Raw genomic sequence first — 27,252 nt, forward strand, 5'->3', positions numbered from 1 at the left:
CGTCCAATCAAATGTGGGAAGGAACGTATCTTTCGGCTGACGTGAAGGAGCTTTACGGCGCCGACTTGGCCGAGATCGTGCACGAGGTCTCATTAGAAGGGCATGCTTTCCTGAAAAGGCACTGAACCTGATCACAGGTATCAAGAAGAATAATAAGGCCGTGGATCAACAACGGCTGCGGTTAAGTGATGGGGCTCTAAGCTTTTCTACTTAAGCTTTTGTCCTCTTAAGACACCCAATTTTCAAACCGCTTCATCGCCAGTTGCGATAGGATGAAGGAAGAAGCTAACATCGTGAGGCTCCAGTGCAAAGTCTCAGTAAATGCCTCTTGTTGGGCAAGTAGAGCCTAATGTCTTACAAGCCGGGAGACCCCAATGGCATTGGGTTGTCTTGGACATGTACTCCACCACTACGAGGTAGCCATAACTGGCCTTCCTTTGACTGAGTACTTCGCCCGGCGATCATCCACTAGATTCGACGATGCTTCTCACTCACACAGCAGGGCAACAATCGTGTGATAGGTGATTCTGCCAATGTTCACAAGGACAAGCCTCCCAGGCTCTGTGTGGGTGCATAGACCATGCTTCTTATTGGCTGCGATGCAGACCGAATGAGGCGACGATCCATATCCATAATGTTGTTTTCACTATCGCTGAGCCACACATGCACGACCGCTCCAACCAGTGAGGTTGCAGTGCGAACGTTCCCACCGACCTGATGGCAAGCGGAAATGAGAGGTCGATTATGCTGACATGGAAAATTAAAGACAGTTACAGGGTTCGTTGAAGTCAATTCAAAGTTGTACTTGTTGAACAATGGAACAGAATCTGTCATTTGAGCTGAGACCAGAAGAAATCGAGGTGGTGCGTGAAACAAGACCAGACTGTTCGAGTCCTTCTTTGTACTCTTACATGTAGTCTTACGTCTTGTCAACCTCGGCAAGATGCGAGGAAAAATCTGAAAGACTATCTGGATTGTTTCGCGGCGGACCATACGGATGCCGCCACAACGTCATATACTGCCACACCACCTTTCAATACCTCCTTCACAGTTGGCACCCATGACCTTGGGACCTGATCTTGATCTTGGTCACCGGGCAATAAGCGCACCGAGGCGTGCCACAATATCGGCATGAGGCTGTGCGAATTGGAATCCCTGCTTCGCCGCAAGAGCACTGCGTATGTAACTTATAAGATTAGTAAAGTAAAGTACACTCTAAATTCTACAGGTCCGATGTACTGACGCATTGCCAGACTGGCACTTGCCGCTTCGGGCCGAATTCGGTGGGTGTTGGGCTTCTGGCTGCCCAGTGCACGAGGAACGGCGGGCTAAAAGATGGAAATTCCAACCTGCATTAGAATTGCTGAAGAATAGCTCTGGACTGTGATAGGGTAATGGAGCTCACTCGAGGTGGAGGGTAGAGGAGGAAGATGATTCGCCAGGATCTCCTATCGGCGAAGGCTGGTAGGCAGGAGGAATGTCGATCGCTTCTCCGGTTCGTGGTATGTATGTAGCTTGTAGCGGACGACTCTCATCGTCAACGACGACTGATAAGTCATCCATCGTGTTCTCTATTGAATACGAACTTCAACTCGCAGTACGCCCACCACCATCCCCTTGCGCATACAAAAGCCGGGTGCGTCTTCCCATGATATAGTTATAGGAATTGTCAGAAAGAGTTGGAGGAACGTAGCAATATGAGACGACGCGTCGGCAAATTGTGTCACCCGTTTGTAATGAGGTGAACGGATATCACGGGTAAGTATCGCCGAAATAAGCCTTCCGCAGCGTGTAGCACGCCACGTGTCTGCACTCTGAGATAGGACAACGGGATGAGGTGTTGATAGCCCGCGGGCTCATGACGTTTCCTAAGTCTAGAGCAACCAAAGTTATCAATCCCTCCTTTGGTGACCTTGAGGCTATTCGCAACCTTTCTCTCTTCTTCCCTGACTTCGTCCGCCCCGCTCCCACGCGTGGCCCCTCGACAAGCACTCTTGTAGTTATGTCCCCATTCCTTTGATCCCGACAGCTCAAATGAGTGCCGCTTTCCTTTGATGAGCTCAGTCGTGAATGTAACTAAGCGACAATTCGCAGACTCTGATTGATCGAAAGCCTCTCTCAGAATGCGCACTACCTTTAGGCGCCAGGAACCCCGCTAACCTGAATGATTTCGGGTCCAAAGGGATGAGGCTGAATGCTCAGGAATGTGTACAGGGAGGGTCTGCGTTCTTTCTAGAGACATCAAATTCTTCAGTCGGGGGTTGGCTCCACACTGCTAGCTTACGTTGTGTTGTTTTGTTGTTCCTTGCGGCGCCGCTGAATGTTGACCTGTGTGGATGTTGGAACGTTCCAACACGCTAATATTTCCTCGGCAGGATGATACCTCGGTCTCTTTTTGTACTGGACGTGTATGATCACCTACCCCAAACGGGCTTACTTTCGTACATTTGTTGCTGATCCCGCGGGGAAGTGGCAGCGACCCGCCATCAGAAGTGACAAAAGCCACGACAGAATGCTGTTCATATTCTTGAGGCCATAGTCGGCTACCTTGATCACGGCAAACTTGGGTGAAGGTGCTGTTGAGGCTAAACACATGTCGGGCCAACCTCAACTAAGGTACGAATGCCCTGAAGCTGCAAGTTACAAGCCTCAATGACTGACCTGCTACAGAAGCCTGATAGGATTCTTTCGACCTTACAATCAAAATTTCGGGCTTGGGGTAAAATTCAAGTCTGGAATCTACGCCAAGAGCACTCCGCTCTTTCAAGTAGGCCCCATTGACGTGTGTAGAATGGAAAGACTGACATACGAAATGTTTTCTCAGCGCCCAAGTATGTCGCAAAATTACAGGATAATGGAGCAGATATTCGGTCTTCTCTCGGCGGTTGTTTTGAATGACTTCAGACAACGGCAGTCTGAGAACGAGCGATTTGATTTCAGCAATTGATGTTGCCTACAACTTGAAACATAGTAGGCACGTATGATTAGGCAGTATAGATTTATCGATAGCTTGAGAGATATCATTCATCTACTTTGATATTTGAGATGCTGCTTTCTCTACGTCTTCGCATGCGTCAGAATCAGACACGGCATTGGAAATCTTCCGAGAGTCGCCGAAAGAGCCAAGTACACCAGCAGTTACGAGCGCAGCTCCTGTCAAAGTCTGAAAATGACTGTGTTAGAGGTTATTTCATGGTGGAATTATTAACTCACCCTGAGGGGGACAGTATGTGTTGCTAGCAAAGACGGGCCGATAGACGCGATCATGAATCCCATCGTCTGAGCATAGGTCTTTGCTACAGTACTGCTGGCACGAACTGACCATGCCACTATGAACCCACCTGCTGCCTGGAGAAAAATGAAACCCCAGACAAGAATGTGGTATCCTTGCAAAATGGAACCAGTCTCATGACTAACAGGACTCCTGGTCGTTGTTGTAAGACGCACTAAGAGACTTAGGCCCGCGCAAAGACACGAGTAAGCCGCAAGCTGGGCATTCCGGACAATGAATCTGTTGGGAACTTTAACGATTGTTTCCATCAAGATGCCAGCAAGGGCAACACAGGTCCCGGATATCAACATCGAAATGGCCCCCAATCTCGTGTCTTGGCCGTATTTTAAATCGAAAGTCGCCGTAGATGATGCTGTTGTTTGGACCAGTACAACTCCTGCCGCTATCGTGAAGAGACACAGCCATTGCAAGATCGTCAGCGACTGTCGAAGAACTACCACAGAGAATACGGGCGTCAAGATAAGCTTCAGTTGTGAAAGAACCACGAACGAGATGCCGTCTAGATTCCGGGCGCCCAAGCTTTGTAGCACCGCCGCAACGGTGTACAGTACAGCCGGGGCCGCGGCTTTTAGATGGCCATCTCGAAGATTGTCGGTGGTCAGCTGTATTCTGCTGAGTTTTCCTAGCTGCGGTACCCCTCCAAAGCCCAGCACGACAACACAAACGATCAATTTCAAGGCCTCAGAAAGTATCACTGCCGTAAGGGGCTCGTATTGGTATTGATCGTTCAGGCTCGGCTGTTGAATTCTGTGCAGCAACTATCCACAACTTCGATAAGCAGTCAATTGAGAGACATGAGAGGATTGGGAACGTACGAGAAGCGAGAGAGAGTTCTGAATGACGAGCTTGATTGGGGTCAGTTTCTGTAACTTGCGGCCAAAAAACAACGTACCTACCAGTGTCAGACTGGTGCTTGCTGCCCAGGGGGCACGACGAGTCTGAGGCTCAATATCATCACACATCGGAACTCGCCTTTTTTTCAGAAAAAAGGGAGAAACTTTCGAATGGGAAACCACCAAGACAAATTGTTGGTTACAACAAGGGCCGAATCACCGGCGGGATATGCCGACCTAAGGTCAAAGTGGATGTGTTCATGCATCCCTGATTAAGGCACTGCTAGCAGCTAGGCTGTGCCCCTTAGGCAGGTATGATTCATGATGAGTTGCCCTCATCCTCCATCGGGTTTCATAGACATAGCCCGCTGTCATTTAAGCTGCTTACACCGGTCCACTGCATCACGATTTATGATAGGTTGAGTTCTCTTTAGGTCAAATGATTCCTGAGCCTCTCCATGCACCCGACTGCTGCTGGGTACGATGGCGGCGTGATTCGGCTCAAACGCGGTCTATTTTCGTCAATGCGGAGTCTATTCTGCTGCCTAGCGTCGCCCCATTTTTAGTACTTGAAGGTGTGGAAGCCGCTGTCGATGATGGAGAAAACTGCCAGGCGCATTCTGAACAACTCCAACCAAGGCTTGCATCAATCGCGTTCAATCTCATTCTATTGGGGACAAATGGTGAGTCCTTCGTATCTCACTTCAATTATCTGACACTTTCTCGCCAATTGTAAATCTCTTCTCATCTGACTTACACTATCGATAGCATGGAGGTCACATGTATCTCAGTTCTGGAAATAATAATCGAACCTCGGGTGCAAATTACCCCTTGAAGACAGTTACCCACTAGCGCCAAGACAGGATAGAGTCTGCGCCTCACAGCTGAACTACACTTGCCTACACTGGGTTGACCAACCAAAAGGGATACGAGATCTCAAGCAGAGTCTGTCACATCCACACAGGACATGTATCCCAGCCGCCTCTCGGTCTCGGTTTCTATCAACTGCGACAGTGTATGAGACTACCGCTGAACGCTGAAGGCACCGATGTAAGCAAAACTGAATGAAATGCACATGAAACCCAAGCTTAGCACATGGGCTGCCGTCCACGAGCATTTACCAATGTTCGAGCCCGACTTTGCCAATTGATTCTTCACAACCATTCGACAACTTTGACGGTACCTGAGGTAGGTATCTGAAAGGCTAGTGGAATGACTCGTGGAAGATACAACTATCAAGAATGTCATTGCGGACACACAACACGTTTAAATGCTACAGGAGTTTCGCCAGCTGTTTCCCCGAGAATGAGTGCTTTTAAACAAAGAAGTAATTCCGTAGCGCATCTCGGCCCAGCGCACAAGCAAGTGTACAGACTGGGGCAGTGTCTCCGGCCTCGTGTCCAAAAGTGGCTAACAAAAGCGCCGTCTGGTGTTCCTTGCAGGGGCGATCAAGTACTTAGCTTGAGTACGAGACAAGTCTTGTTCTTATTCGTGCTCGTAGGGATTGTGGCGGAAGGGTCTTTTCGGTACCCATGAAATCTAGCCTAGCTAAACCCCAGTAACGGAAACTACGCGCGCCGGTAAACATAAAAGAGCCAAGCGCTTTACGTGCCCGCCTTAAAAGGGTCTAGCGCAAAACTGTACACATTTTGTATTTCCGAGGGATTGTCTTGTGGTTGGGTCCAGGGGAAACCCCCACACTGCAGTACACCTACTTGATTGTCAGACCCGCACCAGCATTCTTTTAATCTCACGGGCCCCAACATGCAGAGAGTCTAGATTATTTGTCGCTCTCTGACGTTATATGGTGATTTAGAAGATGCCGTGGACGCTAGATGCCATCACCAGCGACGGCAGCCGGGCCTCGGCCGAACAGCGAGGGAGGGGAACCTTTCAAGTCTTGAGACGGCTGACATTCCCCCGAAGGATACAGGCTCTTCTCGCCGTCATTCTCACAATCTTCGTATTTGCTACGACGATTCTGTTTCTAGGACCTGAAAATCGACCTGCTCCTATCAACGATTTTATCGAATCACCACCCTGGCAGCCATATTGGACAACGGAGCAACTTGAGCCCAAGTTTGCATACGCTCAGTACGCGACGAGTCTCGACTACCTGTGCAATGCGGTGTGTTCAATACGGAACTCGAAGGAACAAAAATCACTAACTGTTTTGTTTTTAAGGTGATCAACTTCGGACGCTTGCGGCGCTATGGCGCAAAGGAAGACTTGGTTCTTATTCACCCCAAAGGATGGCTTGAAGGAGTGAGTTACGAAGACCCAGAGCTACATGTCGTTGCTTTGCTAACAAAACTACTTCTACTAAGTCGTCTCGTGAGGCAAAGGCTTTAGCGAAACTCAAAGAAGAACGACCGGAAATCCACATGCGAGCTTTCGATGTTATCTCGACGACCAAAGGCGACGCCACCTGGCGGGAGAGCTTGACGAAGTTTCACGCCTTTGCGCTTACTGAATGGACCCGAGTCCTCGCCTTCGATTCCGATTCACTCGTCCTGAACAAGATGGACCACTACTTCCTGAGCCCGGCAGCACCCGTCGCCGTCCCGAGAGCATATTGGCTCAACGAAAGGAGCACCGACATCGCGAAGCAAGTTCTCGGATCACACGTCATGCTCATCGAACCGAACGAAGGACGTTATAAGAAGATCATGGATGAGGCTCTACGATCCGGAGACTTCGACATGGAGGTTGTCAATCACATGTTCAAGGACTCAGCAATGATTCTTCCCCATCGCCGTCTCGCTTTGTTAACTGGGGAGTTTCGCGCCAAGGACCATACAAAGTATTTGGCACCCGAAGAAGACGAGGAGTGGAATGCTATGGGAGAGGTCTCGAGGTCGTTCCTGGTCCACTTCAGTGACTGGCCTTTGCCAAAGCCATGGTTGCCAAGGACGAAGCAACAATGGGAAGCGGCTTTGCCGCAATGCTCCGATGATGACGTGGAGAGGGAAGACAGACCAAGGTGTGCGGACCGAGTAATGTGGTCTGGATTTTATGAAGATTACGACCGGGAGAAGTCTGAACAATGCAAAGTTCTCTTGGCGTAAGGGATAGATATCAACAATGCCTTTGAAATGGTGATAGCAGAGCGAAGGTCCAATTGTCGTGCATGAATAGCCACGAAGGGTGGAACACCAAAGGCTAATCACTGTCATCCAGCCTTGACCTTCGAAACGGCTTGGGTGTTGCGTCAATCAATCAATCAGAAGCTCACAAGCAAATTGCGTACAATTGGTCTAGCTAGCTTTGTGATCATCCACTCAATCCGGCTCTACCCGAACAATGCAGCCAAGATGTCTACTGCCACGAATCACCGGTGTTTGCGCCCACACCAAGGGATCACGCGCGTCTGGGGTAATGACGATATTTCAGCGCAAGTCCTGTGTCTTCTTTCAAGTACACCAGCATGGAAGCTCTCCAAGCTGGGGAGCCGCTCGCGTCACCACTCGCCAGCAAGTGATGCTGCGATGAGCTGTTGGCGACAGTCTGAAACCTTGGGTTTGTACTGCACTCCCTCAGTAACAATGCGCTAATCTACTATACCATCCCCTACTCCATTTGCCAGTGAACCGTCGCTACTTGTCGCAGATTGCAATATGCACATCGGCCGATTTTGCAGCTTGCGCATGCTTCGAATCGAATGGGGTTCGGACCATGACCACATTGACACTACTCATGCGTCTGACGTTAGTAGAAATTTGACGCAGACAACGTCCAAAGAATCATACTGACACAAGTCCAGACTGTGACCGTCTTCTTCTTAGGGCCTAATTCTTGTACTTTTGACGTAAAGATATAGTTCTGATGCTGCAGCTCAAACGCAACCCGCCTAGACTCGATGCGTGACGGCGCGGCGTCGAGGCTGGGATGCTGGATGGGTAGGTTTGCCATCTCTCTTCGGAAGCATCTGCACAATTGCGGGATAGGCCTTAGGCGGAAGAAGTGTTGACTGCAGTTGAACAGACGAAATACTGATCTTTTGGTATTCAAGATAAAAGCTTGAGTTCGAGGAAGGTCGTCGTTATAGGCGTTTTCAATCGTCGAAAATGTCTGGCAAAAGAATACGATGAGATTGTGGACGACCTAGAATGTGTGTCGGCAGGGATGCGAGAGCCAGAGTTGGTTGGGTCTGTCGATTGCTGAGCGAAAAAGAACTGCACATGCAGCTCAAGTTCTACCCTATAGGCGGCTTCGAATTGTCCGAGATCGGCACGGTACCTACCTAATACCTAATTATGCGGCACGACGGAATCTCTCATCCAGCTTTTGAATCATGTGATTGGCTTTAACATATCTTTAAAGTAGAAGCCTAGTACAGCTTCATAGGGCAATGGAACGCATGGCAAAGCCAAGTATGTTACTGGCAGAAGATGTAGATACTGATAACACTGTTTGCATTCCACTGCTAATAGTACTTAAGTTGGTGCTAAGCTCAACAACCTACCTTAGGTAGGAAGCGACTCGGTCGGCTTTCGGGCCAATCTTTCTCTCAAAAATGTCGAATACGAAGAAATCGAGAAGCCTGTTCCGGTTCTACCGTCGAGAACCCCTGCCTCTGATTCCGTCGCCGCCGGTGTAAGAGAAGGTTGTCTGTGATGGACCTTCCTATCTTCATACCACTTTATTGCCGGCTTGAGACTCAAAGTAAGGCCAGTGAAAACAACCGTCAAGAAGACAAACCAGATGACCACATTCCCAGCGACAAGTCCGGCTTGCATAACGCTGCCTGCCAAGGCCATAGGGGAGAAGACTTGAAGCTTTTATATAGTTTTGTGCGTCAGCAATCATTCATATCGCGTGAAAGACGACGTCCGACAATGTACGGACATTGGAACTCACAATTGTGACATTTAAGTGCTGTAACTTGATTGCCCTGACGTTTTCGACAGCCATGTAATTGACTAGCTACAGAGAAACCCGATGTAAGCATTCAAATTGTCACCAGTAACGTTGTCAGGGTAATACTTACATCAGACTCAAAAGTGTCGATCTCGGAATTGAGGTTCGTTAATCTCTCAAAAATGTTTTTCAGGTCGTCTACATATGTATTGATCTTATGAAAAGAATCTCTCATATGAAGGGATGTTGGCCTTTTGGCTTGCGCATCAATCCGAACAGTATCGCGTTCATGGAACTTATCAAAAGCGTTCAAACTCGTCCTAAGCATCTTCAGCAAGCGGTTAAGAAGTCTGCGAGTCTTTTTTAACCATGCCTCGCCACCTTCGACGGCCGCAGTGTCTCGATCAGCTGTGCCAAGATTCGTACTGTCTTGCCTGAACAACAGATGTGGTGCATCAAGCTAGAATAGAAACATTAGCTGAGACGCTCTAAACATAATAACCTTCTACTCCAAAGTTAAGGTATTTGAAACGACGCATATGACCCCCCCCCCCCAGCATTGTCCATCCCTGGTTCTCACAGGATGACTTTGTTAAGCTCGCATTCCGCCAGTGGGTATACTCACATATTGATGAATCTTCTCGCCAAGCTGGAACTCGACATTTGTCCAAGTTTCCAGAAGACGCATCACGCGATACCTCACAACGACAAGAAAGTATTCCCGTGGATCGGTTGGTGCTACTTTGTCGGCAGTGAGCTTCCCAGTACTCAATGGATCGAGACCCGGGTCGTCTGAATCGGTGTCCTTTACGTAATGGGCCAACATGACTGGATCGTCTGGGTCGGTCTCATCCGCAAAGTAGGAATCTGCCAAACAGATGGCGGACCAACTAGAAATATCCCACCCTGTCACTACGAATGAGGTCTGGCACTCGTATAAGTAATCATTACCAGCGATTTCAACTCCATCTTTGAACGATGAGAGAAAAGACAGATCATCTGTTTTTCTCAAAGGCCCCCCTTTTGTTAGGCGGCGTTGATCATCCTTTCTTGGTTCCTCACTTTGCCAGACGAGGCATGGCATATGAAACTCCAAGATAAACTCTTCTCCTTCCTATTTGGCCCATTTCGATTAGTAGACATCCTTGACGAAAGCAATGATGGTCAAACTCACTGTAGCCCTCAGAGCTAAAGATGCTTCGAAGTTGATATACTTGTACAGAAGGCGCTTGATTACTGGTATTTGCTCGTATGATGATCGAAGAGCTAAGATGCCCATTGCAGTGGCCGAAGGATTTGGTATGTAACTGATTGGCATCAGCAACGTATTGAAAATCCAAACGTGTAGATGTCTTTAGTTAAAGACCCTTGGCCACTCACATTTTTCTCGTTGTGGCATCAACCATGCCCTTCTCATCTATGCGCTACGACACACAAAGTCAGACATATTTCTCAAGATAGTGAATTTACACCCCGTACCTTGAGTTTTGTGACCTCGTGAAGGTTCAAGATAGACATTAATCCGTTGTAGTATCGAGGATAATTCTTCTCATCTTCATCGTGCATCCATGCTGCTGGATCAATTTCGGAGGCAAAACGGCCTGCTTGAACATCCTCCAGCGTAGTCGGACCGAAAACCCGCCGAAAGACCGTCCGCTCATAAGATAGTCGAGGTGATTTATCAAGAGCCTCTAAAAACAATTCAAGTAAGCTTTGCCGGACCGGGCTCTCGATCATGAGCTGCTGGTCAATCCAAGAGGCATTATCGGATGTTCTGTTCTTCTCAGGCTTGATCCATTTGAATGGCTGTCGCGGATGGGACCGTGATGTCGGAGAATACATGCTTCATACATGATGGCTGGAGCAAAGACACAGGGGTATCTGTAACATGTCGCGCAAGGGGGAAGCCATGAGGACATCGTGTGCTTTCTGTTACATTACCAGCTGGTTCTGCTTGATATACGTGCAGAGTGCGTGCATGTGCCTGCAGCCCCGAATTCGGCTTTGGCCACCTCACACGAAGCTTCACTTCGATGCTGAAGTCGGCAGGTAAAACCGATTGGGTCATTCCTGAAGTTTTACTTTGACCCCAACAGCAAACGCCCGGTTAAATGGATGGAAACGATCCAATAAAGCTGTAAACTAGAGCACCCACGTCTCACAATGTCTGCAGAGCGGCCCGACATGACCGGTTGGGCTTGATGATGACTGCATGCCGTACGCAGCTTCTCGGGTATGCCATTCAATCCTTCGGTCGCAACGTCTTCGAACACCACGAAACAATCGCATGGTCAAAACGGGGCACGATGGTGCTCATTATCCGAACTCGCCTTTGAAGCTATGTGTTAGAGCGCGCTGTGATTTGGTTTGGAAGATTGTCGCAATCTGGGGCGGTTCGCCCCAGCAAGTTCAGTCCACGACCGCGCCAGCGCGCGCCTGAAGGAGGAGAGCCAACGAGCAGCGAACACGACTCCAGACACGATACCGCTTCGTACACCCTCTGGTAGAATGGCAGGGGTTGTCCGCAATATATCACGGGCGGCTTTTGGTGCCCAACCATGTGGAAGTAAGGCGATGCATCCGGAGATTGTCATTACAGCACGTGTGCGGCAAGCGGGGCGGCAGTTGGACAGCCATTGAGGCGAGTCGCTGGGAATGGGGCCGGCAAGCTTTTGCCCAAAGAAAAAAAAAAAGATTTTAAAAAAAATCAAAAAAGAATGGCCAGCTGAGACTTGGTGTCATTGGGATTTCGGAATAGAAAGGCCCGACGAAGGCTCACCGAAACATAAGCAGGCGACGGAGGGCGGTGTGGTTGCTCAACGCAGGAAGCTCAGCCACATTCCCCCAAGAATGACCTCTTATCAACGGGGATCGATAGGCAGGGGTCGAGTGATGTCACGTTGGCTCTGCGTATGACTCCAATAGGCCACAGGCAACCGGATGCCTTCCTCTTAGAGCCTGCCCTACGTTTGTATTGGACATAATCCGACGAAATGACCAGGCGGTAAAGGGCTAAGTTGATCTGCCTAATGCAAAGAACTTTTCTTCCTATATCGCAGGTCGACTTGCCTTTCATTCACTGGAGATGGGCCGGGCCGTCACCGAGCGGGACGCCGCCCCACCGTAGCATTCGACCGCGCCCCATTTTCAGCTGCGGTCAAATACCAGCTGCCGTTTCTTTAATAGGCCGCCGGTCGCATGGTTGCGCGGGTGGTGTTTTATTCATCGATACTTCTTTCAATTCCGGTGTGTTCGATTCTTACATGTTTGTAATGGCGATTGTACAGGGGCATGGATCACCGGGCCATATGTTAAGGGATGCACATATGGATCGTGGTGCGGGATCTTTGAAGTCCTCTTATTCTTCGCAGCTAGTACACGTCTCGCTGAGAGTATTTCAGCAGCTAAAACATACCCTAGATTACTCTTTGACAGACGTAACTACTCATCAATACCGGTCGACGGCCGTCCTAGTCTGTCCGGAAGATCCTGGGCCTCCAAAAACTCCAATCACTGCAGTCGAAAAGATCGCTCTTCGTCTCTGAGCGCAGTGCCCGTCCAACAATCAAAGGGCCGGATTAAAAAGAAAGTAAAACAAACTTTTCCCATCCTCTTCTACTGTTCCTTTTCCAACCCCCATACATCCCACCCAAACGCCATGGAGACCACTGACGCCAGCGAAGATGGAAAGCATAAGATAGGTTTTCCCCCCTCTCCGGGTTTTCCTACAAGTCGTTCCGCGCGGCCAAATCTAGCCGAATAATCGATGTTGTCGTTTTGTCTCCTTCTCGTTTCTCGATTCCTCGTTGCTCGATCATATCCCTTCTGCAGCATGTAGCGATCTTGTTTGTGTTGAACATCGATCGATGGCCGGAGTTATATCAAGGAAAGTTTACCTAGATGAACAATGCTGTCAGACCGGTGCCAGGCTTCAACATAACTTGACGAACTTGGACGTGCCTGTCTTTCCTTATCATCATGCGCTTGGTCCACGAGACGTACACCCGAAGGGAGCGCCGCCCTCTACTTTCAAATGGAGCGCTCCGAGTTGGGTGTATTGCTCCTGGTCAGGCTCTGACCTTTCGCACGGGGCAATAGGCACAGCGTGGGTAGTGGCAATTGCAGCAGTTGTCGTACCGGATAGGATTGCCGCCTTGCCCACACTGGCACTGAGGTAGCATTAGCACTGAGAGCAACGTTGACCTAGTGGTGTACATACGCATTGCCAGAGCAGGATTTGTTTTCTCTTAGGCCCCCTTTGCGAGAACTCCGATTGAAAACTTTCAATTCCGTCCGCAGAATCGAAGACAAGTGTGTCTTCAAGGGTATGGCAGCTCGGGCTTAGATTGTGGGCAATCCGACTGAGTTCGAGACACATCCAGAAAGTCCGCCTCAGGAAATGCGATATGGGGTTACAGGCGAATAATATGTCCTTTGCGGGCCTACACTTCGAGGTTTCAACCGATTCTTTGGAGTGTTGAAAGGTCGGAGTGGGTGAAGGATTATGATCAGCCTGGAATGGGTTCTTCGCACCTGCAGCTGGCTTCGCCGCCAATACTGCTCTCAGGTCAATGCTTGCCAGCAGCAAGCACAGAAACACAAAGAATGAAGAAAGGAGGTTTAGAACGTCGTTGAAATAAGGATGATGATGCCCAGTCCATCCGCAATGGCCCTGTGCCCAACATGACGTGTCTGATGAGGGGCAGGGCGGACGGCGCGGCACGCAGTCAGACGACGGATCTGATTGGCCCCCAGGTCTGTCCGGGTGGATCTCCATAAGATAGCGGAGGAGTCGGCAGCGCTCCACGTCCTCTTCGTGGGTAGATTTGACAATATCGACAGGCTGCTCTGGATGTTCGGTCCGCGATTGAGTATGGGTTGTTGAAAGTCTAGCTTTGTGTGCGCGCAAAAATTCGAATAACGGGTTTGTGTGCCGACGTCGGCCTGCAGGCTGGGTATCGATTGGCTCATAGATGGTTCCTGCGTGAACACGCAGGCGGTGAGCCGAATCAGGAATCTAAGTATCTCTACCTTATGAAAGAGAATCAAGCGAGGCAGCTGGAAACCTTATCTGCCATATCAGGCACTATATGGAGCATCGTGAGATCAAAAACATGACGCAAATCAGGGAGGAATTTGTGGAAATGAAGACGAGACCATCAAATTGGACTAGATCTGTGCTTGTATCCCAATTGACTTGAACGCATTCTAGTCTGTTGCCGGAACTACACCAGATGTCTCAGCGTGCGGGTTTCATTCATTTTGTGCATGTCTGGCATCATTGGTTGTGTTGTCAGCGGCATCAATCTGAGTCAATGGCTGGCGCACAGCGACCAACCCAGAGTGACATAATTCAATTTGCAAGGCCTGGCCTCATGTGTAGTCAAAAGTCTCGCCATGTCATTTAATTCCAAGGACTTAATCTACACAGGCAGGCCTTGTATTAATGAACGGGGGTCAACAGTGAGTCAGGACGATATGATGACCTGTTTGTGCCTGAGCAATGACATAAAACAACCATTGAATACTTATTGGTTTTTTTGTTTCTTTTTTTTGAAAAACTTGAATGGAATAACAAGCGTCATCAGGCCCCATGGCCCTTTCGATTATCTCATACCACAAATGACAGCAAGCATAGACTTTCTCTATCCGTATCACCTAGACACAAAGAAGCAACCATGAATGTAGATCAAGGGGTTTCATTTCAATACCTAATAACGAAGCATATGGCCGCAGCTATGAAGACTATGCAGCCGTAAGGAAACGGTTTCATCATGTACCTCAACTGATGAATAATGCCCGTATTAATGCGTGCGTGTCCCGGGGACAGGAAGTTGTTCAGTTCGATCGATAAGAAATACGGGACAGTAGAGATTCGAAAACCTCTTTGCTTAGTTTCTGCGACTGTGCCTGTGTCACTTAAGTAACCCCTTGGAGGTTTTATCTCGAAATTCGACGCAAAAGTCGTGATAAAGCACGAACTGATTACCGGACCTAGCAACTCAAATTGTAGCCCTCTCAGGTGGTTGTTACACGCTGCAGCAATCCGCTTTACGAAAACGGCCTGCCCCTACTTGTTACACATGCCCCGCTGGGGTGACGCAAGGGCGATTGATGATCCACAAGTCAAAGACCTCGTGTTTGATGGCCTGGCCACAATGCCGAAACGTTGGTGTCCAAGACCACTTTAGGGGCCTCGTGATCTCTCGAGGCCCCCCACGGAACATACCGGAGTTCGCCGCCTCCCCGCTACGCGTCCAATCACTTTAACATCCAAGATTGACATCCTTGCCTGGTTGAATGTACAACAGTGACTTCAACTGGGGATGTAAGTACTAATCATCTAGAGCCGTGTTAAGTGGACGAGGCCCCCCGAGGGAAACAACGATCATCCACTGTGTGGTTCATGGAGACTGATCTATTCAGCACTTCATTGCGATCATTCATTCATCAGTGTTCGCGTCTTGCTCCCCAAATAATTAATCAGGTTTCCGTGCCACGCCCGAATCTCTATCTTCTATTTCGAGACAACATCAATTGATTATTGAGTGTTACATCTACTAGCCCCAGCCTAGAGCTCATCTGATTTTCCTCGCCACCCAAAATTGAGCAGAATAAGCGTTTCTTGTCAACGCCTTATCGTTGAAACCATAAACAGCTTGCTTCCCCCTGATCAAATCCGTCTCCAATGTCGCATCTCCACAAGATGTGTCGGCGTTTAGAAATTCGAATCCCATTTCCTTGGCAACAGCTACAATTTCCTCAAGTGACAGCTGAACAAAAGGGCCTGTACCCCACAAAAGGGGCCCAAAGTTGACCCAATATCCTCCTGGCTTCAACACTGAGTGAATGGTGTCAAAGTAACTCATGACGTTTCTTGCTGTGTCGATGAAGAAGTATGTGACAACTGAGTCGAATTGCCCCTTCTGAGACTTGAATTCTGACACAAAGTCACCTTCCACGAGCAGCACAGAGCTAGCATTGACTCGTTTATCAGGAAAGGAGACGCCACGAAGCATATCGGCGTTTGTGGCGTGATGTGACCACGAATCAATGAAAGGGTGCACCAACTTTGATCCGGGGCCAGAGTGTGCCTCTAGAAAGCGGTATCCTAGGTTCATGAACATGGACCATTCATTCATCGTGACATCAAAGCCACCCAGACCAGCAACCTCGTGTCCAAGTCGCCCAAGGCCAGACCCAGGGAGCAGGACCTTGAGTTCAGTGCCAGAACGGTCTGGAAAAAGAGACTGCATCGTCTTAAGAATGCAGGGAAAACCATCTTGGCGCTCTCCCTCGCCAGATGTGGACCAATCCCTGACATAATGCTTCAGAGCCTGAGAGACACTGACTCTGTCGGCTAGCTGGTTGGCGGCATCCTTAGCCTTGCTGTGGGCACTGAGCTCCTCCTGTGAGATCCCATAGTACTCCAGTGCGGCCTGCACAATTTCGTCACACAACTTCTGATTGACGCCGTGAAGCTGTTCCGTAATCTCAAACTTATGCGTGTACCCGATCGCCTTCTCCAGTACCTAGTTAGGAAAGTCGGTCAGTAAAGGGGTGGGATCTCGGTGAACTTGCTAAGGCATACTCTCTTCTGGGTCTTGGGCACGTGGGTGTATAGATCTTTCCATCGGTTCAGTTCGGCCATCTGTCTCGCCTTGTAACGGCTGAATCCAAAAAGGGCCTCCATTAGACGGTGGCGAGGATGATTGGTGTCCCACTTTCCGTCAGACTTGCTCATTCGCTTCATGAGATTCCTCTTCTCTTGCTCGTGGCGTTGACTCGGCCTGTTCGGGACATCTGCGAGGGTAACCAAGACTTCGTGAACCTCAGTAAGTGAGTCAAGTGGCATCTATCATGATATCAGCTCCAATTCTCTGTGATTTCGTGCAGCGCCTTCTGAATCACGCCGATATTGAGCAGGAAACTCACAGAAGCGATAATCTCCTGTGCACCACCATCCTGGATCGCACCTTGCACCTTCTCAATCACATCGCTTCCTAATTGGGCCTCATCATTCGCACAGAGAATGCCACAAGCGAAGCTAGTGATTATCCATGAGACTGGATGAGACAACTTCATGATCGCCTGGAGAGGCCGTCGTGCTTGTGGGCTGTTGAGTCACGAGTGAGAGAAACCGGCGTTCGTGAACAGCGACGACAGAAAGTTGTGGTAAAATGAGACAATGACGATTAAAGTGAAGGAAAACGATTTCCTGGAAGGAATCAAGTGAAAAAAGAAAAGGTCTGGTGAGTGAGGCTGAAATTTCTAAAATTTGAATTACGCGCAATGTATGAGACCGAGAACCCTGATGGCCGCCAAGACCACCAACGTGAAAAATCACCACCAACGACCCAGCCGACATGCAACATTTCTCTTGGATGCTCATCCCGCTGCAAAAGTTCCCGTAAGAGCCCCATTTAAATCTTCCCCGTCTGTAGTCGTCACTTTCATAATCATGCTTTGCCTCAGTTCCCCCTCTCAGCGTCTGCCGTCAGAATCTTATTCAACCGGTCGCGCTTCACACAGTTCTCCAGCGCAAAGCTCGCCGCCAGCTCCTCCAACTCGGCCTCCGTCTTGCCCTTGAATAGCTCCGCAAACTCCCAGCCGTGGTACTCGCTCATCAGGCACTCCCTCACCACGCGCTCGACCTGGCGGTCAAACGTCCACGTCTTGGGGTACTTCTTCTTGTGCAGGTGCTCCGGCAGCGTCGACTTCAGCTTGGCAATGAAGGGCCCGTACACCTCGTCGTCGATGCCGCTCTTGTCGGCGCAGCCCCAGAAGTCGAGGCCGAGGCGCTGCTTCTTCTCGACGAAGGGCCGGATCAGGCGCATGTAGGGGCTCTCCGGGTCGACGTACACCATGCCCTGGTAGCCGACGTCCTTGTACAGCCAGATGCTCCACGAGATGCCGCCGAACTCGCGGTAGATCTCGAGCTGCTCCTTGAGCAGGGCGAAGCGCTTCTCATTGGTCGCGGCGGCGTTGGCGTCCGTCGCGGGGTCCTGGTACACGGGGCCCCACTCGCCGTTCCAGATGGGCACACCGGCCTTTTGCATGAACTCGACCTTGCGCTTGAGGCTGGCGCGGAGCTTCTGCTTCTGGGCGTCGGTGCCGTCGTACTGCTCGGGCAGGGGGAAGCCGTAGAGGCTGTAGTCGTGGCAGCTGTAGACGCTGTTTGGGAGGGTCTTTTCCGGGGTGAAGGCGGAGAAGTCCATGGCGTAGGTGTTGCCGTCCAGGAAGAGGATGTGGTCGGGGTCGATGGCGCGGATGGCCTTCTCGGCGCGCTCGTACCACGCGATGAGGCGGGTGTGCTTGGGGTCTGCGGGCTCGTTGAGGGGGTTGTAGCCCGCGATCACCTTGTTGCCCTTGTAATGAGTGGCGAGAGCCTCCCAGAGCTGGATGGCGCGGTCTTGGAAGTCCTTGAACTCCCAGAACAGCGCCCTTGAGATGCCTGAATCGCTGTGCCAGTCCTGGTTCTGGCCGCCTGGTACGGCATGGAGGTCGAGGATGACGTAGATGTTGTACTTGGCGCAGAAGTTGACGACCCGGTCGAGCAGCTCGAAGCCGGACTTCTTGATCACGCTCGGGTTGTCGTCGTCCATAAAGTGGCGGTAGTTGAAGGGTACGCGCAGGCAGTTGAGGCCTAATGATGCGAAGAGGGCGGCATCTGCCTCTGTGAAGTAGTAGTGGAGGAGACGGGAGAAGAAGAAGTCGGCCTTCTCCTTGCCGAGGACCTCTGTCAGGGCTTCGCGGTGCTCGTGCTCGTGGCCGGTGTAGCCTGTGATGAAGTTCTCCATGTTGTGCATGCCGCCCGTGGCAGCGCCCTTGAGAATGACTTCTTCGCCATTCTCGTTGACGATCTTGGTGCCGCTGACGCGGAGCATCGTGCAGGGGGGGTTGGGTGTGCTGGGTGACATGATCGCGGATGTGGTCTGAGGTTTGGTATGGCTTGCAGAGCCTCTTGATCTTCTCGAGGGGAGTCCTTTATACCCGGGTCATAGCACCGAGTTCAACGGGCCGGGAAACGGTCCCGATTATTGGGCCCTAGGGCGTCGTTGGACTTTTGTCATCGCGCATCAGGTAGTGAGGAGTCCCGGATGCTTAACTGCGACATTCCGCGATGGAGGGTGGAAGTGGGTCGCCCCCGGAACGCTTTCCCCAGTTATTCGTGACGCCAGACTGGATGAATCCGGATCTGGGGTACAGACACCCGCGCGTGACAAAGGGCAGGGATGGCGGCGGGGAGTTGGCGGGGGAGCTAGTTGTTCCGAGTGAGCTCACTCCCGATGCTCGACCCAGCAGTCGGGTTGCTTTAGAAAGGTCACATCGGCTCCGTTTCCAAGCTTCGTATGCCGAGCGTCGATCGAGGATGTATTTAGGCTGAATTGCTATGTGGGGTGATTCAAGGCTTTTACCCGTGAATCTGGACCATTTTCTATGATCCTAGATGATATGCCGATGGGGACGTCCCGGATGCGAGCGCGCGTGTTTCTCCCAATAGCCTCCGTATCTTTGACATTTGTGGAACCTCACCTTGCCAAAACGCGAGTAGGTCGACTATCCCATCTACGCCAGTTTCCCAACCAGGAGGCATCTGACAGATTCCCTCTGACCCATTGCCACCCCTTGTCTCGATAAGCATAGCGGCCGCCTTCAGGACTAACGCACTTCGTGAACAAGATCTCATGAGAGGTAGTGTTCCATGATGGCGGTGATAGTATCCCGGTTGGTTCACTCTCAGGCGTTCAAGGTGAATTTCAAGACCTTTTTGAGCCAAAGCAATGCAACTATTTGGCAGAGGCCCGCTGATACAGCTCGGATTCGCGCCCAAGCTATCGAGATACGCAGTGACAAACGGCCAGTAGATGTTTTCAAACAGATTGATGGCATGTCCTCTGAGCACGAATCTGCACACGTCGTCCTGTTCAGGAGGCTCATTGAACGACAGGCCGGGTGTAAGTGACGCGATCCAACCTCGTGCCTGCTCCTCATACTGCGGGACTGCCTCAGCCAGGGCTGCGAGGTATGCTTGGCGCGTGGGATGCTCTTTCTGCAGACCCACCATTTCGGCGCTAATCCGGGATGCGAGTCTGCGGAGAGATATCTCGGAGAGGTAAAAGTACCACGAGGTCCTCTCTCGCGCCAGGCGTGGGTCACTCGCAGCTTCGACCTCTGCCCTTGGGGCCGGTGGCGTTGGGAAGAAGGGAGGGTAGAACGCCAGCTCCTTGTCGCTGAGGGAGAAGTCGGGTAAATAGAGATCTCCTCTCATCTCCCGCTCGGACTTCCAGGCGGACCAGTAGATGGCTTGCTGGAGTGTGTCAATGGAGTAGTTGTGAAGTTCGTTGCCCGACTCGACGTAGTTGTGATAGCGTTGCTGAGATTCAGGGGTAAGAAAGGGGAGTTGCTGGCAGCTGGCGAGCGCCTGCACGAAGTACCGCCATGCCTTGACGGGCTGGAAGATGCACATCATGTAAACCCCTGACAGGAACAGACACTGAGCCGCAATGATGTCGTCCGACGACAATAGGATCCCGAGTCTCTTCTGAGCCGCCTGGAAGAACGATTGAGCGTTGGCGTGGGCCAGGGTCCCGGGCATGGTCTCGTGACTCGGGCCGAAAGGTGTTGCGATGGACCCTAACGCGAAAATAAGGAGAGACAAGCAGGATTCGGCAGACCAGTCGATACCGTTCATAATTGTTGTCGAAACCATTTTCCTCGTTGCGGTTTCGTCGAGAATCGGATTCTTGACATGGGCGTAGCTGAAGAAGCTGTCCAGCAGATCGTTGACTCTTCTTGGTTCCATGTCGAGCGCGCCCAGCACTGAAGCCGGAGAGCTCGCAGCGGCGGTAGGGTGATCGACGTGTAGCACACCGTCGTTTTCTGTGGCCTCTCTCCTCATCGTCTGGAATATGTGCCACGACATGACCTCTTCAGGGCCAGGAGGAATAATCATGCCAAGCTGAATCGTAGGCCCCACCGGCGGCGGGATTTCGAGACGTGGCTCGGCCGGGGCCTCAACTACCCTCGTCTTATTTGAAGACCCTTCAACTGAGACGGATCTCATCAACTCCTCTAGATCATCCAGTCGTTCCAAGATCTTCAGACTTGCTGGGTCAAAGCTGGACAAGTCGACGGGCGACTGTATGCAAGTTGCCCCAACCTTCAGGCAGAACGAGCATGACGGCTTCAGATTATCGCATTTCGTCCTTCGAGCACGGCACACTTGGCATGCCCTCACAGCTCTCTTCCGTTGATAGAATGCCGTTCCCCTAGCCGACGGGCGGGTGTTGGCCTTCGTTGATGATTCCGGCTGGCTCCGGTCTGGAACAGACTCTTCAGGCGCTAACGACACGTGGTTTTCCGGGGGAGATGGGTCAGCCATCAGGTAACAGATAAACTGGGGAAAACAGACGGGTTGCAATGGTTTGACTCTGTGGGGAACGCAGCTGCTTTCGTTGGTTGCTGCAACAGACACGGGATGGGTGAGTGATGTAGAAGCTGGAGAAAGAAAAACATGGGGAAAACGTCGCGGAATATCGCTCGAGAAAAGACATGCTTCTTCAAGGCCTAGAAAAGGCGCCTAAAGACGCTAATCCGAAACTGGATCGCGGGGGAATTTGCGGGGCACCACACGCTGGAATCGTTCCACACTCTCGGAATTTGCACCTCGGCCAAACGCGGACTCGCGTCGTCTGACCTTTGAGCTGAACGAACCCTTGGCCAGACCTGACTAGCACCGGCCTAGTTTTGCTTGAAGAGCCCGCGGAGTGTCGCACTTTGTCTGTGTTTTTGCCGGCCGTAGTTGAGCAAGAAACGACGGTCAGGATGACCTCAGTTGGTAACCAATCTGCATGCCGACTTGCACCCATGCAACCAACCATCACGAGTCGGCAAGTCCAGTAACCTGACAGCCGGAAACGATGAGCCGGACTTGGATATAATCTTAAAGGCTTCCCCGGACTTTTTGACATGATCGCCCTGTTCATTCTCCACCGCCTTGCCATCCTCGTTCGGTCTCCCTTCAAGTTCTAGACCCCCTTTTCTGTCAAAGAGTCACACAACTCCATCTCAACTGCCGCAACTGGCACCAAATAACAGCAGCGATGGAGAAGACCGGCCCTGCGGATCACTTGGAGCCAAGTGTGTCGCATGTGCATGACCCCAAGGGTGCTGCAGCAGCTACCACGAATCAACAGGAACACGACCTGACAGTTCGCGATGTCTTCAAGAACCACAAGATCATCGTTTGGTGGTGTTTTTACTGGGCTATGGCCGCTATAGGATGGTACGAGATCGATCTTGGGATAGTTACGGAAGATAATTGGAAGACTGACGAAACGCCAATTCAGGGGTTTCGACGCCCAGATCAACGGAGCCATGATTTCCGTCGAGTCTTTCCGCCGCGACTTCGGGTACGCAACCAACATTATCAGAAACAAAGCTTGACGATATTCAAGACAAAGAACTAATGATGAAACAATCAGATACGTCGAGAATGGCGAAGCAATCCTCCCCGCCGACTGGCAATCCGCCTTCAACGTCATCTCCACCGTCGGCCAGTTCTTCGGCGGCTTCCTCTGCAGTTACATGGCCGACAAGATCGGACGAAAGAACTCCCTCCTCGTCGGCATCATCGTCTGCAGCGGCGGCTGCGTCGGAGAGATCCTCTCAGATACCCGGGGCGCCTTTCTCGCCTCCAAGCTCATCTTCGGCGCCGGCCTGGGCTTCTACCTCACCCTCGCCCCCTTGGCATGCAGTGAGCTCGCCCCTGTTGCACTCCGTGGTTTTGCAACGGCTGGTGTCAATTTGGGCATTGCTCTCGGACAACTCCTCTCGAACGCGGTTGTCAAGGCCTTTGGAGAACGCTCTGATCGTTGGGCTTACCGCGGTCCCTTTGCCACGCAGCTCTTCTTTGCGTTGTTTCTGATCGTCTTCCTCCCCTTCGCCCCCGAGACGCCGTGGTACCTGGCCCGAAAGAATAAGTTGGAGCAAGCCAAGCAGTCGCTGCAGAAGCTGTATGGTGCGGGGTATGATGTTGACTCGAAGCTTGCGGGGATCATGGCCACCATTGAAGAGGAGGCTCTGAATAAGTCTTCCGAGTTGGGTTTCATGGATTGCTTCAAGGGAACGAACCGCCTTCGCACTGGTATCTCTACTGGTGTCTTCCTCTGCCAACATCTGGTTGGAATTGTAAGTCCTCCACATTCAATAAGGTTAAAATAGCTGCTAATCGGTACTTTCTCTCAGGTTTTCGTCCTAGGATACTCCACCTACTTCTTCCAACTCGCCGGCCTCGATGTTTCCAAATCCTTCGATCTCGGTGTTGGCGTGACAGCTTGTGGTGTCCTTGGAAACATAGTCAGCTGGTTCGTCGTCGAGTCCTGCGGCCGCCGCAAGGTGTTCTTGTCCGGCATGGCCTCCCTGACCCTTCTCCTCCTCGTTATCGGCATCATGGACGTCGTGCCTACGGATGCTGCGAAGTGGGTGCAGGCCGCGTGCACTGTCATCTACGCCTTCGTCTACTTCCTGACTGTCGGTGCAATGGCGTTCGCCATTCTCGGTGAGGCTTCGAGCACTGTGATGCGAGCCAAGACCATCGCGTTAGCGACCGCGACCCAGGCTGTTTGTGGTCTTATCATGAACTTCTCCATACCTTATCTCGTCAACCCTGGTAAGCATCTGTCCTGCTCTTAAGCGAGTATCCTTGAGCTAATCATGTGCAGATGAGGCGAATCTCAAGGGAAAGGTTGGGTTTATCTTTGGAGGACTTGCCTTACTCGGTACTATCGGAAGCTTCTTCTATGTTCCCGAACTCAAGGGCAAGACGTTTGACGAGATCGATCGTCTCTTCGCTGCGAAGGTTCCACCGAGGAGGATGGGAGATATGTGACCGCATCTTGAGGGAAACATCGGACAACCAAGTCGGTGGATATGAGTAGCGATGCAGCAGTATTGACAAATCTTCCAAACTCATTTCGTAATGAATCGGCCAGCACGGCAGCAACCCTTTCATATGCGAGCGTACAGTGCCTTGATTCTGCAAGGTAATGATAACATGCTGTAGCCAGGATCTCATGCCTTGATCTGGGCAGATTTATTCAGGAGTTCAAGAGCACGTGATCCAATGTGTTTGACGGAATGGTAAGTTAAGGGTTACTGCTTGGCTGACTAGGCGTGTTAGGTTTATTGATGCCTCTGCCAACACTTACGTCCGATGACAGTGCGGTCTGGAACTGGACAATAATAACGAGTTCCCTATGCTCTGGAAGCGAGATGTACGGCCTACTGGCCTTGGAACTGTGGGCCAGCACATCGTGGGCAGAAATTTCTGCATTCGCAGAGATTGCCGATTTTGGTTACTCACGCGTTAGCGTCATGCTGCGATGTTCAGCTGGTCGTTAGTCAGCCCGATCTTCCGGTCTCCCCCGGGTCTAGCTCTTTTGTGATCACAAAATGCAGAATCCAATGTCACAGCTGCACCGCGGTTCTAAGACATAGTCATCACTCATGCGCTCAGCGATGCCACCCTTGCCGCTGGTGTTTTTCTTGACAGGCACACGGTAATGCAAGCTCCAGTCAATTTTATGTTGCCCCTCGAACCAAAATATCTAGTTCAGTGGTGGAAGCGAACATAAGGTTAGATCTGGATCGGCCCGCTCCCGCTGTCCCACCACAGTAGCTCCCACAGCAGCTTGCAGGTCCCCTCAGCTGGGGCATTCAGGGAAGTATCGCCGTGAAAAGGCTTGGTGAATCAGGTAGCTACGGATACAAGTGCCGGGCTCCAGCCAGGAAGTGGTGGGGTTCTCGGGATGCGATTGAGAAAGCCGCGACTGCCGCTACGTATACTCGTGTTTTTCCACCCGTGGTTCGGTACTCTGGGCCGTTCCACAACCTTAAACCTTGGCAGTATGCAGCTTTATCTCATTAAGGTATTCCGACGAAGGACTTTGAACCGTACTTGGCTGGTGGAGCATTCACGGTGGAGCATTCACGGTTCAGCTGCCTAGCCTATCCAGTTTGTCAAGTGCTCCCGCGTACACAGCCAGTGAGAGGATAGACTCAGGAGGACGCCATTATGCAAGACTTCGGCACATCATGATAACAGCAACAAATTGGTGCCCAACCAGCTGTAGTTTATGCCCTAAGGGTTAGGTCTGCAGCTAGTAGGTTCTTCTATTATAGTAGCCTGCTGCCCTTGCTTTCTTCGTTTTCTCTCTGAGGACTTCACTCACTCTATTACTATCATTCCCCAAAGTACTACATCTCTCCATTATGCTGAGGCAAAGGCTTGTAGTCGCAAGCCAAAGCCAATCTCTACGCCGGATCAGCCGAAGAGGCCCTTATCCGTTGTTACGAGCATTGTCTACTGGGCCATCATCACCGCCAAGTGACGAAGAACTCTTTAAGAAGTTCAAAGCAGTACTCGCACAGCTCAACAAGAATGAACACACTCCCGCACGCCAACCCACCCACGACGGCCCATACGCGGCTCTGCGTTCGAAGATCACGCTCAAAAGAATACTCATAGCTTATATGGCTTTCACACTCATGATCTCGTACGCATATAAACCGCTCAGAGATCGTGGTGTGTTTGGCGACATTGGCGACTCTACTGTCTTTCGTGTAATTCCACCAAAGCTGGTTGAGCCTCCGGATGGCGCCGATGAGACGATATACAGACCGACCACTCAGGAAAAGGAGATCCGACTGCTTGTCCTCGAGCCAGGGGCTCCTGGCGACGAACTGAAATGCCGTCTTATTCATGCCCAACTTTCCTGGAGAACGAGGTATGAAGCCCTGTCGTATGTCTGGGGCGATGGAACCGTCACTCGTCCATTGAGCTGTTCAGGACGCACTGAGGTCGTCCATATCAATCTCCATGATGCCTTGTCGGATTTACGGCTTCCAGACCGAGAGCGCATTCTCTGGACGGACCGGCTTTGCATTAACCAGTCCGATGACGAAGAGAAAACAGCCCAGATAAAGCTCATGGGCGAGATCTATTCTCAAGCCTCGCAAGTACTCATCTACCTTGGCAAGATGGATCCCTCCGTCGAAGGCGCTATGGAAGCCATGCGTCGGGTTGAGTCAGAATTGGGAACTTTCCACTCAGGCAGTTACCTCGGGGTTTTTAACATGATGCGATATCTTTTCAAAAAAGACGAAATCAACTGGGACCCGATCATCAATCTGCTCCGCCGCCCTTGGTTTCAGCGTACTTGGATTTTCCAAGAGGTTGTATTAGCCAAGCGTGGTCAAGTCATCTGTGGCCAGCAGTCCATTCCTTGGGCGGTGTTCGAGAAGGCAGTGCAGTCCATGGCTTTCCACAAGTCCTATTTCAAGAACATTCCCGCCTATCAGTCGATGGACGGCATTGTATCGGGTATGTCCTTGATGACTTCAGCGCGATCAATTCGGCATAGAGACGGTTTGAGCTTCTTGCCACGTCTGGTACTGTGGCTGATCTTCGGTTCGTGGCCCGATGGCAAAGACAGGCTGAAGTTGCTTGACTTGATCCTCGAGAGCCGCTCGCTCTCGTGCACACATTCTGAAGATAAGATCTTCGGCATGCTTGGTGTGACGAGTCAGGACACAGGAAGTGCGTATCTTGCAAAAGATTCCTCCCTCTCACCAGGGGATGTGTTCCGTAATTTCGTGCTTTGGGACATTTTCAACAACAACAGCCTTCGAGCTCTTGGTAGCAGCTCAGACAAAGCTGGTAGCCAGTATTCCTCGCCGTCTTGGGTACCGGACTTTGAACGGCTTGATCCTCAGAGTAGCCTAACCGGAACCAAGAATCATGTCAGGTTCGATGCCAGTGCAGGTCTGCCCAAACAGGTGTGGACGTCTAACGAAGAGACTGTTCTCCATGTGAAGGGTAGGATCGTCGATACGCTCCACACAGTTGGAAAGGCATCGCCCAGTACTCCAGACACCTTTGCCGGCGAAAACGCCCATGTGCGCCACTTCGAATCGCTAGATCACTTGCTCATCAACAAATGCATGATCGAAGAGGCGAAGGACATTTGGTTATCATCGGTAAAAAGGTTGGACCATTGCAGTGAACCCGTCATTAAGGCTAGGGTTGACTACGGATCCTTAGCCGCAACAAGAGCAGATGGGAAAATGACCTGGGCGCCCTTCTTGCGGACTCTGATCTGTGATCGAACAAAAGAGGGCCAGGAGCCCCCCACAGACTTCATCATCGGGGAAGTAGCGTCATTTGTTCGTCAAACCCTCGAAGTAGACGTAGTCCCGGAGTAC

The 27,252-nt window shown here is 51.1% G+C and overlaps 10 protein-coding genes across 10 annotated transcripts; 3 read left to right on the forward strand and 7 right to left on the reverse strand.

Moving 5' to 3' along the window:
• Positions 1 to 1,089: 1,089 nt before the first annotated feature.
• Positions 1,090 to 1,563, reverse strand: CGGC5_v009788 (uncharacterized protein; the record flags this gene model as incomplete). The annotated part of the gene is made up of 3 exons (XM_066152210.1): positions 1,090 to 1,186; positions 1,244 to 1,267; positions 1,406 to 1,563. 3 exons carry the CDS (start codon positions 1,561 to 1,563, stop codon positions 1,090 to 1,092), a joined length of 279 nt encoding a protein of 92 aa, XP_066008472.1.
• Positions 1,564 to 3,028: 1,465 nt separating this feature from the next.
• Positions 3,029 to 4,254, reverse strand: gms1-1 (UDP-galactose transporter; the record flags this gene model as incomplete). Its single annotated transcript, XM_032021909.1, has 4 exons — positions 3,029 to 3,163; positions 3,214 to 4,050; positions 4,108 to 4,137; positions 4,189 to 4,254. 4 exons carry the CDS (start codon positions 4,252 to 4,254, stop codon positions 3,029 to 3,031), a joined length of 1,068 nt encoding a protein of 355 aa, XP_031881224.1.
• Positions 4,255 to 5,944: 1,690 nt separating this feature from the next.
• On the forward strand, positions 5,945 to 7,193 carry GNT1-1 (Glucose N-acetyltransferase 1; the record flags this gene model as incomplete). Its single annotated transcript, XM_032021910.1, has 3 exons — positions 5,945 to 6,253; positions 6,310 to 6,390; positions 6,453 to 7,193. The coding sequence occupies 3 exons, from the start codon at positions 5,945 to 5,947 to the stop codon at positions 7,191 to 7,193; spliced, it is 1,131 nt and encodes a 376-aa protein (XP_031881312.1).
• A 1,398-nt stretch (positions 7,194 to 8,591) lies between these two features.
• On the reverse strand, positions 8,592 to 10,551 carry CGGC5_v009791 (uncharacterized protein; the record flags this gene model as incomplete). Its single annotated transcript, XM_066152211.1, has 8 exons — positions 8,592 to 8,903; positions 8,986 to 9,051; positions 9,116 to 9,445; positions 9,611 to 9,891; positions 10,048 to 10,099; positions 10,160 to 10,292; positions 10,366 to 10,409; positions 10,465 to 10,551. 8 exons carry the CDS (start codon positions 10,549 to 10,551, stop codon positions 8,592 to 8,594), a joined length of 1,305 nt encoding a protein of 434 aa, XP_066008438.1.
• A 2,326-nt stretch (positions 10,552 to 12,877) lies between these two features.
• CGGC5_v009792 (uncharacterized protein) lies at positions 12,878 to 13,363 on the reverse strand (the record flags this gene model as incomplete). Its single annotated transcript, XM_066152212.1, has 5 exons — positions 12,878 to 12,881; positions 12,936 to 12,945; positions 12,988 to 13,064; positions 13,123 to 13,154; positions 13,205 to 13,363. 5 exons carry the CDS (start codon positions 13,361 to 13,363, stop codon positions 12,878 to 12,880), a joined length of 282 nt encoding a protein of 93 aa, XP_066008344.1.
• Positions 13,364 to 15,563: 2,200 nt separating this feature from the next.
• Positions 15,564 to 17,070, reverse strand: CGGC5_v009793 (Carnosine N-methyltransferase; the record flags this gene model as incomplete). The annotated part of the gene is made up of 3 exons (XM_032021913.1): positions 15,564 to 16,517; positions 16,577 to 16,840; positions 16,921 to 17,070. The coding sequence occupies 3 exons, from the start codon at positions 17,068 to 17,070 to the stop codon at positions 15,564 to 15,566; spliced, it is 1,368 nt and encodes a 455-aa protein (XP_031881310.1).
• Positions 17,071 to 17,456: 386 nt separating this feature from the next.
• On the reverse strand, positions 17,457 to 18,905 carry Xyl5-1 (Beta-xylosidase; the record flags this gene model as incomplete). Its single annotated transcript, XM_032021914.1, has 1 exon — positions 17,457 to 18,905. The coding sequence occupies one exon, from the start codon at positions 18,903 to 18,905 to the stop codon at positions 17,457 to 17,459; it is 1,449 nt and encodes a 482-aa protein (XP_031881309.1).
• An 870-nt stretch (positions 18,906 to 19,775) lies between these two features.
• Positions 19,776 to 20,941, reverse strand: CGGC5_v009795 (uncharacterized protein; the record flags this gene model as incomplete). Its single annotated transcript, XM_066152213.1, has 2 exons — positions 19,776 to 19,820; positions 19,904 to 20,941. The coding sequence occupies 2 exons, from the start codon at positions 20,939 to 20,941 to the stop codon at positions 19,776 to 19,778; spliced, it is 1,083 nt and encodes a 360-aa protein (XP_066008466.1).
• A 1,150-nt stretch (positions 20,942 to 22,091) lies between these two features.
• Positions 22,092 to 23,878, forward strand: ecdC-5 (Major facilitator-type transporter ecdC; the record flags this gene model as incomplete). The annotated part of the gene is made up of 5 exons (XM_032021916.1): positions 22,092 to 22,273; positions 22,338 to 22,400; positions 22,473 to 23,178; positions 23,236 to 23,659; positions 23,712 to 23,878. The coding sequence occupies 5 exons, from the start codon at positions 22,092 to 22,094 to the stop codon at positions 23,876 to 23,878; spliced, it is 1,542 nt and encodes a 513-aa protein (XP_031881168.1).
• Positions 23,879 to 25,536: 1,658 nt separating this feature from the next.
• On the forward strand, positions 25,537 to 27,152 carry CGGC5_v009797 (Heterokaryon incompatibility protein 6, OR allele; the record flags this gene model as incomplete). Its single annotated transcript, XM_066152214.1, has 2 exons — positions 25,537 to 27,035; positions 27,092 to 27,152. 2 exons carry the CDS (start codon positions 25,537 to 25,539, stop codon positions 27,150 to 27,152), a joined length of 1,560 nt encoding a protein of 519 aa, XP_066008468.1.
• Between the last annotated feature and the right edge of the window lie 100 nt (positions 27,153 to 27,252).

This window comes from Colletotrichum fructicola, assembly GCF_000319635.2.
Source record: "Colletotrichum fructicola Nara gc5 chromosome Unknown KSG_Nara_v1_contig05, whole genome shotgun sequence".
NCBI lineage: Eukaryota > Fungi > Ascomycota > Sordariomycetes > Glomerellales > Glomerellaceae > Colletotrichum > Colletotrichum fructicola.